The following is a 23,059-nucleotide window of genomic DNA, read 5'->3' on the forward strand; positions in this document are numbered from 1 at the left end:
AGGGTACTAAAAACGCCATCTCCAATTGAATTAGTAATCACAAGCTCGGGTTCGAACATGTGAAGGTCACACGCAATTTGACGCTCACAACAAAAATGAACTGTCATCGAAGACAGCTGTTTGTTGTCTCAACTATTTATCGTGGTGAAATCGAGGTAACGTTTCAGAATATGTACATACATGCGTACTTGTAAAATTCTTTATTCATGAATTTGTAGTGGGTAATAATAATAATAATTATTATTATTAATTTTATACAATAAATGTGACCCATTGACCAGCAATCCCAGAGAGAAATAAATGTACAATGTGCTCTACACATGATAAATATAACAAATAACAACGCAACGATAGTATTAGTTATAATATATCATTTTCTAAAATATGTAAACGGAGAATAATGATAGGACCCTGAAAATTTAGTTAGATACATTTATTCGAAAATTGAGGTTATCGAAAGGCAAATTGCTAGTATAAATGACGATAGTTAGTTTTTAAAAAATGGCATTAAATCGTGTCATTCTCCAGGTGGACCAGATATACATATACCTAACGATCAGAAAATGTTGGCCCGCCATCAGGCACTTTCCTCACGTTATTTGGCACAAGCAGTACCAAATAACGTGAGCAAATAATAATTGAAATACTCCAACAGCCTTGTTAATTCTTTTAGTTAGTTCTTAAAGGAGTAGGGATTAGAGATTTAAAGAAGCATAATAACTTTGATTTTGTCATTTTGGCCAACAGAGTTTGGATTAACCATAACTTACTGCCATTGATATTTTCACTGTAATTTGTAAGGGCAATACAACCGATCAAAAATATGTTTAGTGTATTACAGTGACAAGTTTTAGCCCGCTAGACCCTCGACTATACGTGTAGCATAAAATGTTGAGTAATGCTTACACAACAATGGAATGAATCATTTTATACATTAATAATGGGCCCATGATTCGACCTAACCAACCCCCAATGAACACACTCCTATCAATCACTCTCTTTATACCTATATTTGCAACATACATGTTTATAAAATTGCCATTCACCTAAAGGAAATAAATACCATTATTTCGCATTACCAGAAAATTATTTCATATTTATATCATTACTATTATTATCTAGTTCATTTTGTCAATTTTTTTTCTAATATTTTTTAATTGTGCTGATATATTTTAACAAAATAAACAGATGTCGAAATAATACTTGTCTTTCTAGTGTTTCTTCCTACAATCGATAACTCTCCATGCTTACGAACGTCGGAAATACCGCTCAATTTTTTTGTCTTTCAAATTCCTTCGCCAAAATAGTAGCGAAAGAATTAGACACTCAAGCATAGAAGTTTTCATTACGCAAAAACTTACGTTCGGTAGAATCACCACAACAATTCAACTTGCGAATGGATCGACATCAAAAATATTCGTAATAATACAATCAGCTTGGTTTCTGTATGTATGACCGTGTTTTCACCGTGCCATCCAATAAGTTTTCATAAAAAGATGAATAAAAAAAAAAAAAACTATACGCGTATTTTTGCTAATCATACGATACTGTGTAAAAAGTTATTTGTGTATATACATGTATGAAGTCATGTGTGCGTGTTATGTGTGTGAACGTATAATTTTCACATCATCCAACTGACCCAATCGCTTGGATAATATGGATACTTGACTTGAACGTTCACAATATTTGTCTTAGATACTTATACCTAATGCATACCACCTTATAGAGAATTCCGAGTTATAGTAGAATTCATGACCCAAATTCTTCCGTTTCCTGATCTATTGGTTTAAATTCGTACGAACCTCTACCATCCATCCGCAGGTAGTACTGTTACGTAACAAAAATGAAAGTTATAGTTGCGCCAATCATTTATCCACTGGTGAATCGGGCTCGTATAATTGATTATTGAATTTTAAAAACATACCTCGTGGTGTTTCCAAAGGGATTTTCTGTGGGAAACTGTGAACAATGTGATCCCAGCGCCTCTACAGTAAGAGTACATTGAGTCTTCGACGTCCACGCTGACAGCACTGGTACATTCGTCCAGAATGGCAAATTGCGGTGCGTGATAAAATAGTCTTGCCATCTAAACGCAAAGAATAGTTCAATGTTATCCACCCCAAATGAGACTTTATAGGAGGGATTCAAATATCCTACCGCTATTCGTTGTTTTTCTCCTCCAGACAGTACGTCGATCCAGTCCGCCACGGTGTCCCAACCTTGACCTTCGCCTGTTCCCTGTGCTTCTCTCTCCAATAAATGACCAAGCTGTACAACATTCAAGAACTCTTCGAGATCTGCATCACTTGAATTTCCTCTTCGCAGCATTTCAGCTCTTGTGTGAGGATATATTACTTGATCTCTGAGCGTCCCCAATGTCATGTAGGGCCGCTGGGGAATGTAGAATAATTTTCCTTTCGGTGGTTTTGTCACGGTGCCACCCCAGACTGGCCACAGCTAATTTTGAAAATATTTTATATGATTTCAACGATATAATCAGTGTAATGATTACCAGACGACCGCCGGTTGACCGGCCAAAAATACTGACCTCTCCTAGAATTCGGAAGAGGGAACTCTTGCCACAACCGTTTGGACCACAAACCAATACGTTGATGCCAGACTTCACCTCGAAAGATAAATCTTTGATGAGTACGTCTCCGTTCGGAGTAACCAGAGGGACGTGCTCGAATTTTATCACGTTGTCTCTGGGAACTATTCTTCCCGCTCCCGGTGATCCGATAGAATCATTTTTATTATCTGCTATCATTGTTCTTTGATATTTTCCTGCATTCAGGTCATCCAAGACTTTTCTTATTTCTGTTACTCTCGCTGTGAAGCCAGCTAGTCGGGTCAACTCTCTTCCTGCAAGTACCAGTCTGCCAATTGCTTCCGCTAACTTTATTAACATTCGGCCATAGGTGTAGTAACTTTTGTACCGATGATCCGGGTTACCCTTTAAAATTGGGTGATCCTTCTGGAGGAAAGGTATGCTGACAGCATAGAAGCCAACAATTGTCGCCGCATCTAGAATCATAAAAAAATCGTCTTAAACTGCAGGAAGTTTTAATGACTATCGAGTGATACTAAGGAGCACAAAATTATCCAATTCACAGTTTTACTTACACTTTCCAACGAAATTATCTATAACGCCCAGGCTTACTCTGAACTCAAGGAACCTCCGGAGATGCGTGACCTGAATATATTATAAAACATTGCTGAATATTGACATTCATCCCAATTTCATTGTTAAGGGCAAGAATAATGGTCGTACCAGTTTCTGGAAGCTGGTGAGAAGCGTTAATTTCTCACGATTATTCCCTTGATAAAAGGCAACTTCTTCAGAGTTAACAATAAGACGAGAATTAATGTGCCGATACTCGCCCTCCAGCCGCTGTTCCTGTACAGTCATTGCCCCAATTGGCTTACGAATATGAGTCAAAAACGTCCCTGCTACGAACATGTAAGACAGCATGAGCAGCGGCGTCTGTGTGGTGGAAAAATTTTTAATAATCATTTTGCAATGATTCATATAATTTCAATTCAATTGAGAGTAAGCGCGCATAACCGATTATTATTAAAGTGAATATTTTTTTACCTGCCCTCCGAGACTAGACGTAAGTCTGTATACATAGATGAAAATGTCTAGCAGTGGTTTTGCAATATTACTGTATAGATTGACGCAACTTTCACAGAACTTATCAACATCTGTCGTAAGCAGTTGATCCGGATTTGCTATGCGATTATCCAAGTTGCACATCTTGTAGTATGTGAAGCCTCTATAGATTAACGAGAAAAGTTGATTGCAAAATCAGTGAAAAATATCTGTCAATATACATTTCACATAGTCTTAGCGCAATACTCACTTGAGGTATTTGTCTATGAGATGATGGGTGATGTTCGTTCGCAGCCTTAGAGACACTTCACCGATACCATATTTGATCAGGTTGTTGACGATTGAGATCTGCAGAATGAATCGAAGATGAAATAAATTCCAGAATACTAATCTTTTGTAAGACTGAGCCATAACAGATTTACAACAAAAAGTATGAATCCTCGTACCAATGGCAAAGCGGTGAAGAATGTCAGTAGACGTTGTCTAAATAGAGGAGCATTCATGCTAACGATAGCCCTAAAAAAGATTTTTGAGTTTTCATACAATTTTTATGCTGTTTAAGGTAGTGTAACACATTACCCCAAATTCTTAATACAGTTAGAGCTCTTGTATGACAGTTACTCACGACTCGATGTGTGTTCCTACTTGGATCATCCAAAGATCGCATAAGGATCTGAGAACCAAAGATCCAGCAATCAAAAATAAGAATCCAGTCTCCATAGAAAATATTCCCGGAATCCCAATTGAGAGGAGATGCCGTAATTGTTTGAAAAATTCTGCATTGACATGTGCCTTGGGTGACTTGGGTTTGTCCTACAAAATTGCATTGTTGCAGGTTAATTTATGAAAACAATTTGCGTCACTTTTTTTTTACCTCTTTAATGACATATTGAATTTCATTGTTGGGCTGTTTATTCCTGAAACAATGGAACGACCACACATTAGTACGGTCAGAGAACAATTTACGACTGGGTATAATTCATTAGATTAAATTCTTACCTCGTTCGTGGAGTACGCTTTTTCGATTTTTTGTTGAGCAGCCAGATTAGCGCGCTGACACTTATCGCTCCAGCAATTGACTTTTTGGTTACAAATTTGCTAAGTGCAGGTGCCATTTTATGCTGAAAATAGCCCGGGCAGTTCTTCGGTTAATTATTCTTCTTCAACGTTCTTTCTCAATCAACTTTGATTTCGTTTGCTACTTCGCCGAAAGGTAAATTCGAATTTTTGAATACATCATATTCTTTTACATAGGTATAATGTACTTATACAATTGATTTAATTTAATTTACATCTGCAAGTCATTACACATGACGCAACTTTCCAACCTAACCATCGACCATTCTCGTAGCCATACATAAAATAAATTATACGCGGCACGAGGTAATTATGGAAAATTTGGAGGTATTCATTCGTCAGAGACAATTCGATGCCACCCGCTTCATGATAAGGAAAATGTAACAGAAAATAAAAGTGAACCTCTCGACGCCTCTATCTGCGCACGTTATACGTTCTCAGACATGTCCGATTGAGCTTTTAGACAACGGCTTTAGATGTGATTAGATCACTGTTTAGATACGACACTGATACGGATATGGTCTTTTTATATTCAAGTAGTCATAGCTAGAGTTACGCAATTCTCACTGCGTAAACATTCGTGACCATTAGATAAAACCTCTCAATGTCGAACTAAGTTTGACATTTCTTAAAAATTCAGTCTCTGACGCTTAAGAATTTTATTCAAGGATTCTGCATTAATGCTTTCGATGTCCTAGCGGTAAGCAATTATGAAAAGTTGAAAGCAAATGACTTCGCTTTCAGGAGCAGGATTTCATTTATTGATTACACGATTGACCATGAACAAATCGATGCTTTTAAATCTTTATATTATTTTGTTGAAATTTCCTTTCAAAAATGTCACTCCTGCCTGTAAATTGAAGCATCAAATCTTGGGCGTTGCCCTAGATATTTTCTGAGATTTAGAGACGAGAAAAAAAAATTATAGATGTGCAAAATAGTGCATGAACGTTGATTGGAGTTTGGACCGAAGATTTGAGTATCCTGTCAACGATTTGATCAAATCTTCTAATCTTCAGTCAACGCTTTTACCATTGAGTACGAAGTATAGTTACTCAATGGTTTACATAATACAAGTGAATTTCGAATTCTGCCGCGCGGTGGAGTAAACGAGCAGCGGCACCTGTCGACGATCAATTAGCGCGGTTTGAACTCGCAGCCTTGAACGAAATCGCGGTCGCTGCGTCGCGTCTGAAATTCCAATCGTTCCAATGGCGATTACTTTTCTTCAGTTCTCGCTGAGCAGGGTTTGAAGGGGCATAACCAATCGTTTACCAGATTTCTCGTGTATTCTCGGCGGTGATTAGTTAACCCCGCTTCAACTTAGCTCGGCGAAAATTTAGAAGAGAAACGTAGTCATTCTTAGTGTCTGGTAGATATTTATGTCAAAGACAGTAATTCGTATCCCTATTCTAATCAGATAGTTCTAATAACGTAAAACGACAAGAGGGTAATCAGTTTGTTCGTTACGTTAACCAGTATTCACACATAACCCCGTGAATATGATTTGCTCAAGATCTGACTTGGAACATCTATGCATTTTTCTCAAATAAGATAAAATCATTGCGAATTTAATCGAATAAATTACCCGCTTATCAACTTTATACAATATGGGACTTTTATTCTCCAAATTATGGAGTCTATTTGGCAACGAAGGTAAGCAAATAAAATCTCTATGGAATGTAATTGTTTTTTCTTTTTGTTCCTTTGTTACTGGTTAGGCTATTCATAATCTCATCCACCATCTGTATTTCTTTTTTTATCACCATTAATCCATCACCATCATATCACACGTTTTTACTTATGACACACCATTGACACACCCTATGCAGGGTCAAATTTTCGCCCCTCTTGTTTCCTCATTAAGAGTAAAAAAAAAATACTATATGTCAAAAGTTCGATGTAACTTCATCTTATTCTACTATGACTCCAAACACATGATTTGCAAGAAATAGATTTTAGAAAATCAGCCATGCGTCTGATATATCTAATCAACATAAAGAAATTTATGTTTACACAACTCCACATACTTTCTTTGCAAACTTTCACCAGCATTATTTCTTGAGCATTTCTGTATTTGGATCATGCAAGTGAGTCTTTTGTACCAAAAGTTTCTTGAAGTCTACATTTCAGATGAATTGCAACACAAATATTGTGGTCAATAATTTCTCATTCTTTGCCCTTCTTTTATTATCAGTGGAGAATGTAGGCTACTTATTGCAGACCAAATGTATGTCTTTTACACTGTGCTCTACTTTGTGGTGGATACATTTATACGCTTATTGGATTCTATGTTATCTATTGGGAGAAAACAATTAAATATGACGTAACAAGCAGTAAGATTTATCGTGGATCATTTTTATTTCAGAACACAAAATTGTGATGGTTGGCCTGGACAATGCAGGCAAAACCACAATTTTATATCAGTTTTTAATGAACGAGGTTGTTCATACGTCTCCGACGATTGGTTCCAACGTCGAAGAAGTTGTTTGGAAAAATATTCACTTTATAATGTGGGACCTGGGTGGTCAGCAGAGCCTGAGAGCCGCCTGGTCAACCTATTACACGAATACCGAATTCATTATTATGGTTATCGATAGTACCGACCGAGAACGGTTGAGCGTAACAAGAGAAGAGTTGTATTCCATGCTCAATCATGAGGAATTGAGCAAAGCCAACGTTCTTGTTTACGCCAACAAACAGGACCTGAAGGAAAGCATGAGTGCTGCTGAAATTTCAAGACAATTAGATCTAACTTCAATTAAAAAACATCAGTGGCATATACAAACATGTTGTGCTCTCACAGGAGAAGGGTGAGTCACGAGCTACTCTATTTCGAAACTGGTTTTCCCAAATATTACTACATTTCATTATCAAAGTCTCGTCTCTTTAAAGTATAAACTTATTAATATTCAACAAATATTCGCTAACCACCCGTTGCTTTTAAAAAATTGATGAATGGCTTTTGTGATTTTTCAAAAAAGTGATAATCAATGAAATTATCAAACATTCTTGCTCTGTGCACAGTATTTGTTACAAGACGATACAATATTCCTCTCATTTTAGCAATTTTATCTCTAGCAAACCATATCTCAGTTGAATCCCCGTGTTTATTTATGTTAAACAGAGTAAACACTTGGGTTTTAATAATAATCAAAATTTGTAGGCTCTATCAGGGATTGGAGTGGATCGTTGGGAGACTAAAGAAGACATGACCCAAATCTTAAAAACCACTGTTTTAAGCTGCCTTTGTCAAAAGAATATCTTATATGTGAAATATGCAAGTGGTTTAGGTATCGTACCACTTTGATGGCTGTACAAAATAGGAAATAAGATCGAGTTTGGCTGTATCTGCCGCCTTACTGGAGACTACGTACGCAGTATAGTTGTCAAAGTGTTTTTAAATAAGCTGATAACGAGACGGCGAGCAGAAGCCTGTGACAAAACTAACATCGTCGACCGTGAAATCGGGATAATATCTAACTTTGTTAGTTGTAATCAAAATACGATACCGCGCACATATTTTCAAATTGTTTACGAAATGACATTATGCATAAAATGACGTATTAAATGCTGCTGTAATTCCAATGAATCCTGTGCGATATATGAGCTGTTGTATCGAGCCAAGATTTTTTAGTGCTTCAAACGTGCAAACACTTTGTAAGACTTCACGACAAGGTTATTCTACAAACCAAATCCAAACTGTCCACCCGTAATACAAAATGTTTTGTGATAATATGTGAATAGTATAATCGTAGAGCGGTTATGAGATTAGGGATAAGAGTATCATGATTGATTTTCTTTTAACCTCATTGATATAATAGGATCTATGACAACGAAAAGAAACGTCTAGTTCACCTGGGACTCATCTAACTGCTGCCTTGTCATATTCATATGTGTTGTGAATATAATTAGTCATTTTTATGCAGCTACGAAAACTCCTTTAACATTTGAATTGTAAGCGTGTACAATTTGAAACATACGCTAACGGATTCTATTAACGAATTGATAAAATTTAATGATAAAGATCATTGACAGGCCACATAAAAGACTAATATCATCTAAATAGGGGGGAATTAAATATATGTAGTGATACACAGATGAAATGAAATGAATAGATTTTCAAGAAACTTTCTTTTCTCATATTGAGAAAATTTCTTAGGGCAAATTACCATCTTTAGTTGTTCACGAAACGTTTAGACACACAGGCTCATTTGTAATACGCATGTATATGAGTGTAAATTAGATATGGAAACAGATTTTTTAAAGGTTGATGAATACTATATAAATAATTATAAAATAATGTTCATAAGCACTTACAATTTTCATTACGTCTATCATAAATGCACTTTATAAACCCATCATTTATTATTGAATTTGAAATTATACTTCTTTAAAAGTTTTTAATTCAATATTAATTTTTGATCAGATCGCTGTGTATGTATGAATTGGAATAGATAATATGTATAACGTGTACAAATGTTAATTAATTTGGTGATCGAAATCTTGGAATAACAAATTAAAAACATGATGTGATATACTAAAACTTATTTCAATATTCTTCATTATTCCTTCGAGTGATTTTTACGCCTTCCGCACCTGGTTCTTTCTTCAAAACCGTTGTATGTTATTTTGGATCCACGTACCACTTACCTAGTTAGTATCTGGTAGGTAGCTTACTTTATGTTCAATCTTCAACACGCGAGGTAAAAAAAATTTGAGGAACGACTTCATTGAGAAATAACCATTAATTTGTATTTTTGTTTCATTATTTTTTCTCAGTTTTTTTTTTTGTTTTTTTTTTTAACCAGGAAACAAGGTTTCAAATACATAGGCATCGGGTCGGAGAGTATGGTTTGTAATCAGGGTTCCTATTTATTTAACTTTTACTATAAATAAAGTATCGCACTCACACATTCACTCATACGGCAGTGGATCTACCACTCGACACGTCCTTAATTTACACATTGTAGCGACTAACTGCAACTTCGCTGAATGTCTCACAAGCTGCTGCTATGCCATGATGAGCCAAAGAAAAATATTTTACAATTGCAATGATTGAACAATGCTGTGATTTCCAATACATACCGATCATTCAATAACTCTAATAATCCATAAAATTGGACTCTCACTTAAAACCAGCCAATAAGTGATGATTTTCATCTTAATACAACCTTGGCATCGTGAACATATGGGTGTTTAAGAATCACTACGAGAAATGATGGACTCTCAAATGAGAATATTAACAACAATAACCAAATGGCATAGCTAATTGCTTACGCATGTGACAACTACATCTAGAATCCGTTTTCTTATGTTCAACAGTATAAGTATATATACTGGCGACTTGCTTGGCCGACGATTATCATGAAACTATTACCTACCGCTAGTGTTTTTTTCTTCGTTATCGTTGCGCTAGATGGTAATGACTAATAATACATGATTGCATGATAACATGATTATTTGTCAATATTGTTTTCTATCACTGATTCATGATCGAAGTCGGTATTTCACTCGACTCCTGTGCACGTCAGTATCAAAATACGTTGAATTGAGCTCTCATAGATATTCGTGGTACTTTTCAGCTCATATCGAATATGAAACCAAGTCTAAAAAGTTGGCCTAACAAAGCTTGGTGCGATGCTGGTGTGTTTCTCAAATGTACAAAGATGTTGACTTAATATCGCCTTCCCTGATTTAAGCAGCTTTAACAGCCTTCATAAGAAGATCGGTACTGAGAGACTTGGGGCGCTCAATGGGCAGACCAAGAGCACGGTCCCACACCAAAGAGGCGAGAACTCCTAGGGCTCTTGAAACTCCGAACAGAACTGTGTAGTAGTTCATCTCCTTCAGTCCGTAGTATTGAAGGAGAACTCCGGAGTGAGCATCTACATTCGGCCACGGGTTCTTGACCTTGCCAGTTTCCAATAGAATTGGGGGAACCACCTTGTATACTTGGGACACAAGCTAGAAGAGAAAAATTTAATGATCATTTGATGTTTACATTGTATTTGGAAAAATTATCGACAAAAAAATATAGCTCCTACCTTGAAGAGACTGTCATCGGGTAAATGTTTCAAGGCGAATTCCCGCTGACAGGTGTATCGTGGATCAGTCTTTCTGAGTACAGCGTGTCCATACCCGGGAACAACCTGACCACTCTTCAATGTACTCCAGATGAAGTCCTTGAGTTTTTCATCACTGGGATTATCGCCAACTTGCGCCCGCAATTTCTGGAGCCAGACGAGCACTTCCTGGTTGGCAAGACCGTGGAGAGGACCAGCCAATCCGTTCATACCGGCGGCAAAAGATAGGTAGGGATCCGACAGAGCAGATCCTACCAAGTGAGTGGTGTGGGCAGAAACGTTGCCTCCCTCGTGGTCGGAGTGGATGGTGAGGTAGAGACGCATGAGCTCAACGAATTGGGGATTGTCGTAGCCGAGCATGCTTGAGAAATTCCATGACCAATCCTTGTTGGCATCGACGGATCCAAGTCCCTTGCCATCTTGATAAGTATTTCTGTAGATCGTGGCAGCGACGACAGGGAGCTTGGCGATAAGGTTCATGCTGTCTTCGTAGACTGATTCCCAGTATTTTGTCTTATGAACTCCGCTGGAGTAAGCCTTAACGAACACACTTTCGCTGTTAAGGGCAGTGATGGCTGCGGAGAACTGCGTCATAGGATGAAGTGTTTTGGGGAAATTATTGAGCATTTTAGTGACATGGCTTGGAAGAGCGCTCCTCGTAGCCCATTCTTGGGAGACAGCTTTGACCTGAGCGTCGGTTGGTACATCGCCGGTGATGAGCAACCAGAATAGACCTTCGGGGAGGGGCTCCGCACCTCCAGCAGCCTTTGGTAGGACCTTTTGGCACTCCGGAATAGATTTGCCACGGAAACGAATGCCCTCATCGGCATCCAGCACCGAAGGCTCCCACACAAGACCTTTAATGCCTCTCATTCCTCCGTACATCTGTTATCACAAGATGAAAATAAAAACTCATTAGTAATCGCTAAAAATGCATTGCATTGGAAGAAACCGCTTGCTTTCGTACATTCTGACTGGTGGCTGATACGATGACATTACATCAAATGTATGGGTTGCCAATCGAATTGCTTGATTCAAGAAGACTTGGTGGTGTGTGTGTACGAGACACATCGCGCGATTTGAATTGCGATAATCTTATCTTAGTCACATTCGAGACATGCAGTAAAAACGTACTTGATATCCGCTATCGCGGGACCACTTTTTATCATTGAGCAAAATGTGATAAAAAGACTGAATACTCAATTCATGATCAGATGTTTCATTAATTTTATGGGTCATCTTCCAGCAGAATGTCAATGTTTCAATAAAATCTCATATCTCGCAGGTCACAATAGAATGCTTTGCGTAGAAAGTTTAGATCTAGCCAGTTAACACCCAACTAGTAACTAAAGGTCAGATACAATTCTGCTAACGCACCGTGTGCTTACTACAGAAGAATTTGCTATCTTATGCGTTGAGTTTTTGTTAAAAATAGAAATATGCCATCAGGTTCACGTGAGAATGATGTCGCAACAAAAAATATACCATGTCGACGGTGACTTCTCCGACTTTGACAGCTCCATGAGTCTTACGGAAAGCCTTGACACGTTCCTGTTCCTTGGGAATCTGTTCAGCCAAGACCTTTTTAAGATCGGTGGAGGCATCGGAGAGTGGTCGAAGTACATTGGTTGCGGTTGAGCCAATTTTCTGTAACATTAAAAGTGAAAATCATATGAAATGATTGTAAACTATCATGATCCACAGATAAACATATCACCCAATGAAAAGATCTTCCACTAGCAATTGTATCAAATTTTTCAATAGGATGGCGTGGCGTGATAATTATCAAGCTGATAAATCACTGAGATCAGTGCGATAATAAACTGATTTATGCCGTCGAGTCAGACGACTATTTTAAATGACCTTTTGGAATCTTCGGGATAAGTTTCACGATCGATGACGGAGTAGATAATTATTATCAAAATTGACACTCCTCAAATGAGGTATGTTCAGTAATATCGTAGATATATTATCTATGGTAATATCTATGATATATCTCTAACATTACTTTACACACATGCCAATCGAGACTATATTAGAGATAATTATTGATAAATGGTGAAATAATTGAAACAAAGTCTATATTTAAAGAAATTCTAGTTCTGTAAAATATCGGCCAAGAATTATCGCTGGTCCTAATATACTATATGTATAAGAAGAAACGTTCTTCGGTTCGTAGAAAATTGATACAAAGTTCAACATATAACTCAATGTATCTTTAACTCGGCTATATCCAGCAGCGTGTGAGACTTGCGAGCCTTGGAGCAAAGAGAAAAAAGTTTCAAGGTTGAGATCACAGATGTTCACGACGGTTTGTATTCTGGCTACATATCGCGAAAACGACTTACATAAATCGAATACCTATAGGTGGTATAAACTACCATATCACTCAATTGCCACGAGACTTGTACCCGAACGCGAAATTTTCCATAGTTCGTTATTAGAGTTCGTACCATCGCTTTTCGTGAATGACTATTCGTTATTATTATCATTCCAAATAGAATATGATAACCAACCGTTATAAATCCATGACCGTGATAAACTCTGGGCCGAGTGCACACTTTGAAAGTAGATCGCGATGTTCTGGTTCAGGGAAGCGGAAATTAATCATTTAAACATTTTCACAAACTGGCTCATTTCCACTGCAAATATTCGATTGAACCTTCTACTTTTCCTTACGTAGAAAAAAATAACGAGAAACCTGTTTTCTCGTAAATTCATAAGAAACTCGAGAGAAGAGACGGGAAATTCGATACTTTTTCCTTGTCTTTTTATATCTTGAGATTAAAATTTATCTTCTATAATAGCATTAATAGCTCGGCCAAGTTCACAAAATGTCGTTGGCATTTTCATTTTATCGTCGTTATACCGAGCGCGCGCATGAGAACAACTTTCTCTCGACATATCTTGCTAGTTCGTTTCGAAGCTGATCACATTCGTGTACAAACCACCTCTATATAATATATGAATCGATTGAAAATTCCGGACCGGTACAAATCAAGCGAGATATATGTTTCTAACGTATGTACGCTAGACAAAATTCCTTTGAAAAAAAAGGAAAAAAAAGATCCGCTTCATTTGCTTTATATTCTATTTTATTCCGTCCCGTCAGATGCTACTCAACTAACCAGCGCGAAAATTGATAACAGAAAAAATTCCCCACCGCGTTATGGTATACGAAGGTTCAGCGATTATTATAGTTACACTAGAGTACCGCAGACTACGTTTCGAGAATTTTAATACGACCACATAAAATAAAATATAAAACCTTGAAATTTCATATCGCTCTGTATATTATATCACACGTGCTCGTACAATGCACGTACACATCATCATCGCGTTAACGTTCTCGTTTATATTAAAATTCGGACTAACTTTTACACGTGGTCATGTAGAAAACTCTCGAACATTTCACGTCACGTTGTGATGAGAAAAAAAAAAATTAAATACAGATACGCGTCAATTTTCTATCGGGTTGTTAAATACGCAAAGGTATCGCGCATTCGCTAATTATACAACACCTTCGTTATGTAACCCCGAAATTTTCGTTTGAGGTCACGCCTGAAAATAAGATAAAAAATATTGCAACTAAGAAAAAAACAAATTACTTACTTACGGCTAATCCTACACTTGTATAAACCTCTAGGATATCATGTGGAATAAATTACATGTAATAGCCTATGTTTCTGCCGATTAATTATTATAAGTCTAGCTCGTTAGATCGATAGATATTTATTTTTGTTTTTCGTTTTTTCTTATCAGACGCGATCTGCACAACTAAACATACATGAAAACGTGTGAGACGTTAATACACTGATTGGAGAAAATTGGAAAATTTAACGATGAAACGCATATGTACGTGTATAAGATGCGAATATACGCCGCGAATGGGATCTCGGCCAAAAGACGTCTAATAATAAGAATAGAAGCACAACGAACTGAAAAGCGGCTTTAAGACTGTAAAATTCTTACACAGATATCGGATGATAAATTACGTTACTGAATCTAAATCAATAATTGAATTAATTCCTACGATTCAGGTTGATATTCCAAGTAGATACTCCGATACACGTATACATGTATTACTTGAACCGCAGATGTCGGAATCAAAATTTTATTTCATGTGCAATAAATTATACATACGTCAATCGTACACGTATACGTGATACGCATTGCATTTATTAAAACCGCTGGAACATTGCTCCGTAAATCTATCCTCATAAAAGGGGATAGGTATAAATTACCAACGTATGTACCGACTACATATGTATGTATAGCTTTGCAGCGGAAGGCGATTCCAATATGATAATTGATACACCAGTGTTTATTAACCACATAAATCACCCTGCGGAGTCCGTAGCCTGCGCATTATTATTATTATTATTAAGAAATACGAATCGAAATTTTCGCAAAATTTTAAGCACCGCGCGTTCAAAGTAGATGTGGATAACTAGTTTAGCTATCATCGAAAAAAGAAAACGAATCAAACGGTGTCAAGACCCGGTTGCCCCGAAGTATAAATGGATTAGTTCGCAGCCAAAGAGATGCACGTGAAGTATCCAATATACGTATACACTCCGTAAACAAAACTTCGATGTAGGTATTTGAATCGGCAGCATCTAATACGTGAGGTGAATACTGCATTCGCGTACATAATTTTATACTTTTGCATAGGCGACGATAAAACGCGAGTAGATTTATCGCCGTATAGGTGAGGATATTATTACCGACGTTATCCACGTGTTCCTGGTATCTCAATTGAACTATATTATCGAACCAATATATCACCGACATTAACGAACCGTTCGTTCTTTCAAATTATTTCCGCTAGTTTTTTTTTTTGCTTCATTTTTGATTTCATCGTACCTGTACGATGCGGTATAATATTACGTCGCTAGAAAGGTTCCTCGCACTGTACGGAACACAGAAAAAATTCTTCTTTCGTCCTGATTTCTCAGCTACACGTGAAGACAGTTATCGATTTATTCACAACTGAGAACATTCCAACCCCCCTCCGCGGCTTCCTTCGTTCCGCTACTTTTCGGGCTATTTTATCTGGTTTTCATTTCTATTTCCTTGCACCGCTTTGCAACGTCGATAGAATATGCAACGCCTTGTTCACATAACTATATGTATGTATGTTACGAACACGAGAGCATGATCATATTTCTCAAGGAATGCGTACGGGTATATAATAATTCTGAGCTTAGGAAAATGGAGGGTAAGATTGATTTCTAAAAAAAAAAAAAAAAGCGGTGAAAAAATCAATAAATGCACCGATGAGAAAATCATGAAACGAACGAACGAATGAATGGCGGGTAAAAACGTTGCCAACATTTGATTTTGACGAGTAATCGCCTCTCTGCATGTCCAGATATATTATCGTATTTCAGATTTGTCGTAGATTTTTTTCAGTATTATACAATATCATATCGTATACTGTATCATGTCACGTGAATCCGTTTTAAAACGCGTGAGAATTCCCAGTATTAAACCTATACGGATATACGTGCGTATGTACGACACGTGCGTATCAAACTCGAGCGATCTTGCGCGGTTTTAATCAAATGTTCTTTATATCGAGGGCAATTAACGCCGAAAGAAAAAAGCAAGAAAAAAAAAAAAAATTGGTCGCGATACAGACTTTATAAATAAATACATACCACGTTAATCGGTCGGTATTTTAATTTTTCTCGTTTTCTTTTCTTATTGCCACTAAAATTTGGTATACGAAATACATAATTATACTATACACTGCCATCCTCTACAGTTTATTGATATGAATTCATGTAGCTTCCTGTAATAGAAAGAAAATAAAAGAAAAATGGAGTATAAATTGCCGACCATGTGAAATTACGCGATAAACTAATGTCATGTATAATAATATCGAGAGATTACACGAAATATAAAATAGCACGTGCGATTAGGCGGATATTATTACTATTATTATTATTACTGTTATTGTTATTATTACTCGCATAATGAAGTTATAATTATTGTTCATCTTTATCTAGCGTTGGGAGTTTGAATCGGGCGCACACTTTCTAACGTCAAATTTGACTTGGAATATTAGGATTCGAACGATATGGATCAGCGATTCCTAATATATATACATGTGTGATAATTACTTTACGCTGCGTTCGATCATCTGGTCTTACGTAACCACTTGGAAAATCTATAGTATAAGTTCACGACTATGAAAGGAAAAACGGAAACGATCAGATTTATCGTGCGTCTGATCTGCGGGACGCTATAGAAAATTGAAGAAAAATTCGAAGGAAAAAAAGGAAAATAAAATAAAGTAAAATAAAATTACTCTCATTCTGCTCAAATGCGATTAATAAGGAACGGCGAAGAGCATGTAACACAATGATGATATGCGTTGGAAATCCCGCATGTGAGATGGAAATTGAGAGAAACGGAATATGAGTAGCTATAGGTACAAGTTACGTATATACGGTATAACGGGGCTCGAGCTAAAATACGTGATTTAACACAGTGGTACAGGATGTGTGTATGGGAATAATTATTTACCCAAGAGGAATAAATTATGAAAATTTCAAGTGCATCGAATGTGTTAACTCAGAGGTCAGGTAATGGTAATACAAAAAAAAAAAAAAGAAAAAAAAAGAGACCGCGCAGCAGTTGAAATATGCGTGCAAAATAGAAAAAAAATAAGAATAAAAAGAAACTGAAATAGTTAGTTACGATACATGTACGATAATACATAATAGTAGACGTAGTAGGTGACGGAGTGAGACGACGAGGCGAAGCGGTGTTAGGTAATCCTTAGGGACGTTTGGAGGTCGCGGTAGAAAATTTTCGGCCATGCCAAAATTTGAATCGCTTACAAACAAAACTTTCGCAAGATCATCATCACGTTTCATTCTTTGCCTGACCCACTGCAGCAACGATGATCATTATTCGTGCACTAGTTTTCTACACTCGTGCTGCGAAACGGGAGAAGAAAATAACACCGACTCATCGTTGGTTGCTCGCCTCAAATCATTGGATTAAAACAATCTTACTACGATCAGTTGAATTCCTTATCTGTTATTATCGAGGCTTATATTTAATCCGGCGTTATTCCGCCGTCGCAAATTCTTCCATTCTATTATTTCAATCAAGAAATCTGAAATTCGATTTTACGGCGTCTGGCCACAACGCATGCGTCCACTTTCTTTTGCTCGCAACGATTTCATCGAACAATGAGCCCTTGATGGCCCTTTTTGAGAAAGGAAATTTTTGAAATAAATAAATGAAGGAACATAATCGATCGGTATTCGCGAATAGGATTAATTCACATCGGCAATACGACATTGTTCTTCAGCTCAAGGCTTGGCGTATACATTCTAAACTCACGTCAGTGATTCTCGCAATATCTAAATTCTCACGCTTAATAATTAAACTGCCTCACTCGGGGCGTTTTCTCTCTCCGCAAGGAACTCGTTTTGGGCCTATGTTCCGTATACCTGCATGGCCAAGGGTCCTTTGTTCCCTGCTTAGACATTGTTCGGGCCTCATTTGTTCATTGCACGACACTGAGGGAACCTTACGGTACTACCGAATCACAGCTAACTTTGGATCTTATAAAATCCTTCTACTTTACTTTCTCGCGGATATGTCCACGTCTTCGTTTCTAGGCCGAGCGTACAATAAAATACGATTCTATGTCTGGCCGCGATTCCGTAAGTTTCGAACTATCATTCTCTCGAATATCGCTGAAAAAATAAATCGCAACGATATTCGAACTCTAAGATTAACGTGCCCGATAATGACTGGAAAATTTCACAACATCAAATCGCAAAGATTGAGAAAAAAAAAAACTCATCGATTATTCGAGAAGGTAATAAAATTCCCCAGGTTTTTTTCACGCCAGTCAAGATCGCAAGATTGTGGATATCCCGTCAAACGTCATCGTAGGGGGCAATCGGTCGTAGATCGAGTTTACGTTCCAGATACTCGACGGTTCTTGTAGCTAGGGTGTTACTTACAGATGCAAAAATCTGGCGGTTTTTAAATAAATATAAGATAAGATAAAGCAGTTTATGACGCACGGGCTCTACTAGTACATCAGGTAAAATGGTTACGTAACTTTCGGCTTGACGTGATCGGCAGGTAGACGAGCCCACAGCGAGGTCAGGGTACAAGGAAACTAATTTGCCAACGTAGGAATTTACGGAGAAAATTCCCATTCGTTTGACAATTTACAGAGAAAAATAGCAAGGAATAACAAGGATGAAAACATCTTTGGATTAAAAAATAAATAAATCTACACCACTACGCACCAGCCATATCAGGTACGAGGCGAAAGATAAATAAATCAATGAAAAATAGATAAAAGCGAGAAAGAACTTCAAGTGCGAATACAAAAATGCTAGCACTCTGGAATCAGAGAGCGCATGCTTGAAGTTAAAAGAATTACAAAGTAGTATTTGGATCATTGCGGTACTACAAGCCGAAAGTGGGGCAGTTTTTTAATAGAAACCTTGCTAAAATTAGCACACCTCTGCAAGCGTATTAATACTAGATAGATCAGGTCCTTGAATGAAAAGTAGACTGAATAACGCGATTGTTGAATGAGAATCGAAGTTTGTCGAATGAAAAATAAAAATAAAAAGTATTCTAGTTAGAGTGAATGAATATGGTAATTGCAATATTTATGCACGGTAGACCAGCTGGGGTTTTGGATATAATTTATCCAAGTAGCCAGGTACACAATATTCCGGGGTGTGGATCGATCATAAAACGGTCCCTTATACCGTACAATAAGGTGAGAAAGATGGCGCGATCGATCGGAGTAGAAGGTTCTGGTAAAAATAAATCTTTTTTGGATGAGGCAAGGTCAATTTTGATTCGCGTCCCCCTCAAAAGCTCATCATGGTCCAATCGTTGGACGGTCGATAAAGCTACCGCCTTCTGGCATTGATAACTCGCGATTTTCATGCCCGAAGGAGGCGTTTACTGAGCAAATTCAGACACTGAAAACGTTGCTGATCAGAGGTATTTCAACATAAATCCATAATTCTCCCGCTTATAGACGAGGGATGCTTTATATAAAGGTTTAATTGTTTTGAAGATGAGGTGAACGTAAGGCGGAATATCGCGGCATCGATATCTCGTTCGAATTTCAAACCGGAAGAATCGAGTTCCATGGGGATTCAAAAATAACAATGTAGATATATGACTCGACGATTGATTCGGTGTAAATATTAATCGAAGAACCGGAAACATACCTGTGCTTCGAGGCACCGTTTAGCCGAAAATCGAAATAGTGCCATGGTTTTCTTGGGGGTTAAGTCCTGTTTCACTGCGCTCACGGTATCTGGCCGACTACTCGGAGGTCTGGCGCCCAACTCAGGGAGACGATGCGCTCGATGGACACTTGGCGTCTGCAGAAGGTCGGGCAAGCGCCATGCGCAATGATCCTGTGCGCATCCGCGAAACTTTGCGTCTATCGGTTGCGTCTACGTAATGTGCGGCGCGTCACTCGTTATTCGCCATCACGACACATCCGGTATCTACGGATTTCGAAATTTAAAAAATGATTAATTGCTGAATTACAAATTATGAATTATTTAACTCGGAAACGATGTTCGATAGCGATATTGTTGCGACGATGGATTTTATTCATATTGTCACGCATGGTAATATCCGTTCGTTGAGGGATGTTTAGAACTTTGAACAATTCTTAGATCAATCTTTGATTCAAATTGTGAATTCCTCCTTTGCCTAGGCATGATTTTTTTATTGCCTCTCTTTGTTTTCTTAAATTGATATTATTTGTACAATGCAAGTAATATTTTAACCTTTCAGCAAAGACATATCTTTCAGTGATAATGAAAAGGTTCACTTTTCATCAAAAATTCTCGACAGGTTACGCTCCTCACTTCAATGCGGTGTTGAATCGTACGTTTGAATTTGTTTTTGCTTCACATAAGCCAACACGTTTACAAAATTCCAGAGCTAGGTGAAATCTGCGAAAAAACGATAGATGAATCGAAATTCTGATGAGCAACATTCAAAACTGCGAAATTCCATTGCTCATTGAATAAAATATTTCTTTGTAGCGTACCTATTTAATGTAAATATATGAATTCCAATAGATGTTCCACTTTTGAAGATTTCTTCGACGAGTTTCACTGATAAGTTGATTCCATATTCTTGGATAGCAGCGTCGTCTTCTTTCATGAGTTCTAGGTCTTGCAATATTTTCTGAGGGATATCGGCTTTACAACGCTTTGACATGTTAAGCAATGAATCGTAGCTTGACAATAGTATTATGCCAGGAATTATGGGTACTCGAATTCCTATCCGTCTGCAGTTTTTTACAAACTCGATAAAGGATTCTGATTCAAATATTATCTGACTTATGATAAAATCTGCTCCAGCGTCTACCTAAAAGTTATTTCGAATTATCATCTCATCAGAGTTGTACGTATAGTATTCTAAAAATTTGCAAACTGTTGAATACCATGTTCATAAAACTATAATTATTCCTTTGAATACTTGACAGAAACTGGCGCTTACTTTGGCCTTTAGATAACTAAGATCTGATTCCTTTGAAGATGAATCTGGGTGTTGTTGTGGGTATCCTGCCACACAAATTGAGAACTTGGAGCCAAATTGGGATCGTATGAACTTCACAAGATCAACAGCATAAGGAAAATCAACTGCAGCTAATTCCTCATCCAGCATCTCGGTTTCTGGAACGGCGTAGAGAGCAATGCATGAACACAATTATAGACGAACTATTGACTATATCTATAGCATAATTATGCAATACAAACTTCCTTAGTAAGTGTATGGACACCATATCTGGATATAGGACTAATTACATACTAACAAGATTAAAATAAGTGATAATTCATAAATACACTGCATAGTAACTGGTCTGACCTCCCCGAAGAGCGAAAATGTTTGTTTTTCCAACATCCAGAGCACTTTTCAAAACGTGCATCACATCTTGTTTATTCAATCCTCTCGCAGTGAGATGAAGTAGGGTGATGTTGGGAAATTTAAGAAAATACTTTAATGAGGATTGGTTTTCCATAAGTAATTGGTTCCTCCCATGCCAAGTGATGGAATAAAATAAGGGACAGCATGATTCCAAGCCTGCAAATAATCTGAAACAATAGACACTTGATGTGAGCAATTGTTGCTAACGTATTGTATTCAAATTTCCTAATGTTGCCTGAACATTATCGTACTTTCAGTACAATCGTTTTTAGGCAATGGGAACAATTAACATGTCACATTGGCATTGAATATATTATACATTTTGAACTCCATCCTTGCTACTGATAGCTGATCATATGATGAGAAGAGCTGTCTTCTGTTAGGTGATAGTCACATTGTGGGGAATCAACTTCTGTATGTCGCAGCTGGCCCGTCATGTTTGTTCTTAAGGAAAAGATGAAAATAAAAAAAGGAAAAAGGCTGCAGAAGGTTGTCAACACACCTACCTAGTGTGACCGCTCATATTCTCAACAGTATAACGCGGCTATACTTACTGCTCGCAAGTTTCTTCCGTGATGTTTAGCGCCGAAAAAACTTCAAAACTACAGAACTTTTCGTTCTTCAAAATTTTTTGCTCTATCATAACTGATATCCTGACATTTTCGTTGTCAAATACCTCTCCATAGCAGCTGAAATTCTTAGAGCAATGCATATTTTGTCGAAGGTATGATCTCCGTGCCGTACTCACCAGCAGGAAATTTTGTCACTATCCAATAGCTGGATAAGCCACGAGCATTTTTAGCGATTTTGATCATGGGGCGTGGTTTCAAAGTATTACATACAATGCCACTATCTCTGTCTCCGGATATTTATTGGGCAATCTGACATAATAATCGAATTATCAGATCCAGGGCAAAACTGGGGGAAAATTAGAGAACGATTTGTACCTCAGCGCCGTATGATCGCCAAGCGGCTGCAACTGGTAGACTGCAGTGAAATCGTGCAACCGCAATGGTTGCAATAATGCAACAAGTTTTTTCTCGCGAATATTCTCATTGGAGAACTATGTAATTGCGTAGTTGTATCGTTGTAAGACGCACTTGAAGCTATGCTCCAAGTGCGATATGACTTCATTTCAGATATTGGTCCCATCCAAATCATTGAAAAAAAGCAATGAAGCAGTTTATGATACAATAAAGGAATCGGTTGAGTCATCAGGATGTTTGTCTTATCACTATAATTATCTAGGGTTGTATAGCATTAATTAACCCGTAAATATGTACCAATGTATATACGCAGGTCTAGGTGAACGACGCAATAATGC

At 37.5% G+C, this 23,059-nt stretch overlaps 4 protein-coding genes across 11 annotated transcripts; 1 reads left to right on the top strand and 3 right to left on the bottom strand.

Annotated features, from left to right (window-relative positions):
* Positions 1 to 185: 185 nt before the first annotated feature.
* On the bottom strand, positions 186 to 4,750 carry LOC105687036 (ATP-binding cassette sub-family D member 3). Its single transcript, XM_020852943.2, has 12 exons — positions 4,613 to 4,750; positions 4,488 to 4,530; positions 4,239 to 4,426; positions 4,060 to 4,129; positions 3,864 to 3,961; positions 3,596 to 3,776; positions 3,272 to 3,484; positions 3,124 to 3,193; positions 2,549 to 3,024; positions 2,158 to 2,457; positions 1,925 to 2,086; positions 186 to 1,827 (listed from the first exon to the last, which is right to left on the bottom strand). Exons 1-12 carry the CDS (start codon positions 4,726 to 4,728, stop codon positions 1,750 to 1,752), a joined length of 1,995 nt encoding a protein of 664 aa, XP_020708602.2. The 5' UTR covers positions 4,729 to 4,750; the 3' UTR covers positions 186 to 1,749.
* LOC105687041 (ADP-ribosylation factor-like protein 5A) lies at positions 4,688 to 9,610 on the top strand. 2 transcript variants are annotated; one of them, XM_012402354.3, is made up of 3 exons: positions 4,688 to 4,826; positions 7,059 to 7,503; positions 7,857 to 9,610. In XM_012402354.3, exons 2-3 carry the CDS (start codon positions 7,073 to 7,075, stop codon positions 7,903 to 7,905), a joined length of 480 nt encoding a protein of 159 aa, XP_012257777.1. In that variant the 5' UTR covers positions 4,688 to 4,826; positions 7,059 to 7,072; the 3' UTR covers positions 7,906 to 9,610. The 2 variants fall into 2 exon arrangements, with proteins under 2 accessions (XP_012257777.1, XP_012257776.1); XM_012402353.3 differs by lacking the exon at positions 4,688 to 4,826 and adding an exon at positions 5,305 to 6,346.
* On the bottom strand, positions 9,541 to 20,147 carry LOC105687037 (probable citrate synthase 2, mitochondrial). Of its 2 annotated transcripts, none has more exons than XM_012402348.3 (4): positions 20,013 to 20,147; positions 12,262 to 12,423; positions 10,738 to 11,661; positions 9,541 to 10,657 (listed from the first exon to the last, which is right to left on the bottom strand). In XM_012402348.3, exons 1-4 carry the CDS (start codon positions 20,055 to 20,057, stop codon positions 10,388 to 10,390), a joined length of 1,401 nt encoding a protein of 466 aa, XP_012257771.1. In that variant the 5' UTR covers positions 20,058 to 20,147; the 3' UTR covers positions 9,541 to 10,387. The 2 variants fall into 2 exon arrangements, with proteins under 2 accessions (XP_012257771.1, XP_048504794.1); XM_048648837.1 differs by lacking the exon at positions 20,013 to 20,147 and adding an exon at positions 18,249 to 18,269.
* Positions 20,013 to 22,991, bottom strand: LOC105687039 (methylenetetrahydrofolate reductase). Of its 6 annotated transcripts, none has more exons than XR_001103087.3 (7): positions 22,683 to 22,991; positions 22,290 to 22,616; positions 21,676 to 21,902; positions 21,307 to 21,482; positions 20,852 to 21,174; positions 20,586 to 20,753; positions 20,013 to 20,297 (listed from the first exon to the last, which is right to left on the bottom strand). XR_001103087.3 is itself a non-coding variant. In XM_012402349.3 (5 exons), exons 1-5 carry the CDS (start codon positions 22,445 to 22,447, stop codon positions 20,663 to 20,665), a joined length of 975 nt encoding a protein of 324 aa, XP_012257772.1. In that variant the 5' UTR covers positions 22,448 to 22,991; the 3' UTR covers positions 20,504 to 20,662. The 6 variants fall into 6 exon arrangements, 1 of the variants encoding a protein (XP_012257772.1); XR_001103088.3 differs by lacking the exon at positions 22,683 to 22,991 and adding an exon at positions 22,055 to 22,179 and having other exon boundaries at positions 22,290 to 22,429; XR_007276675.1 differs by lacking the exon at positions 22,683 to 22,991 and adding an exon at positions 22,055 to 22,215 and having other exon boundaries at positions 22,290 to 22,403.
* Positions 22,992 to 23,059: the final 68 nt, after the last annotated feature.

This window comes from Athalia rosae, chromosome 1 (genome assembly GCF_917208135.1).
Source record: "Athalia rosae chromosome 1, iyAthRosa1.1, whole genome shotgun sequence".
NCBI lineage: Eukaryota > Metazoa > Arthropoda > Insecta > Hymenoptera > Athaliidae > Athalia > Athalia rosae.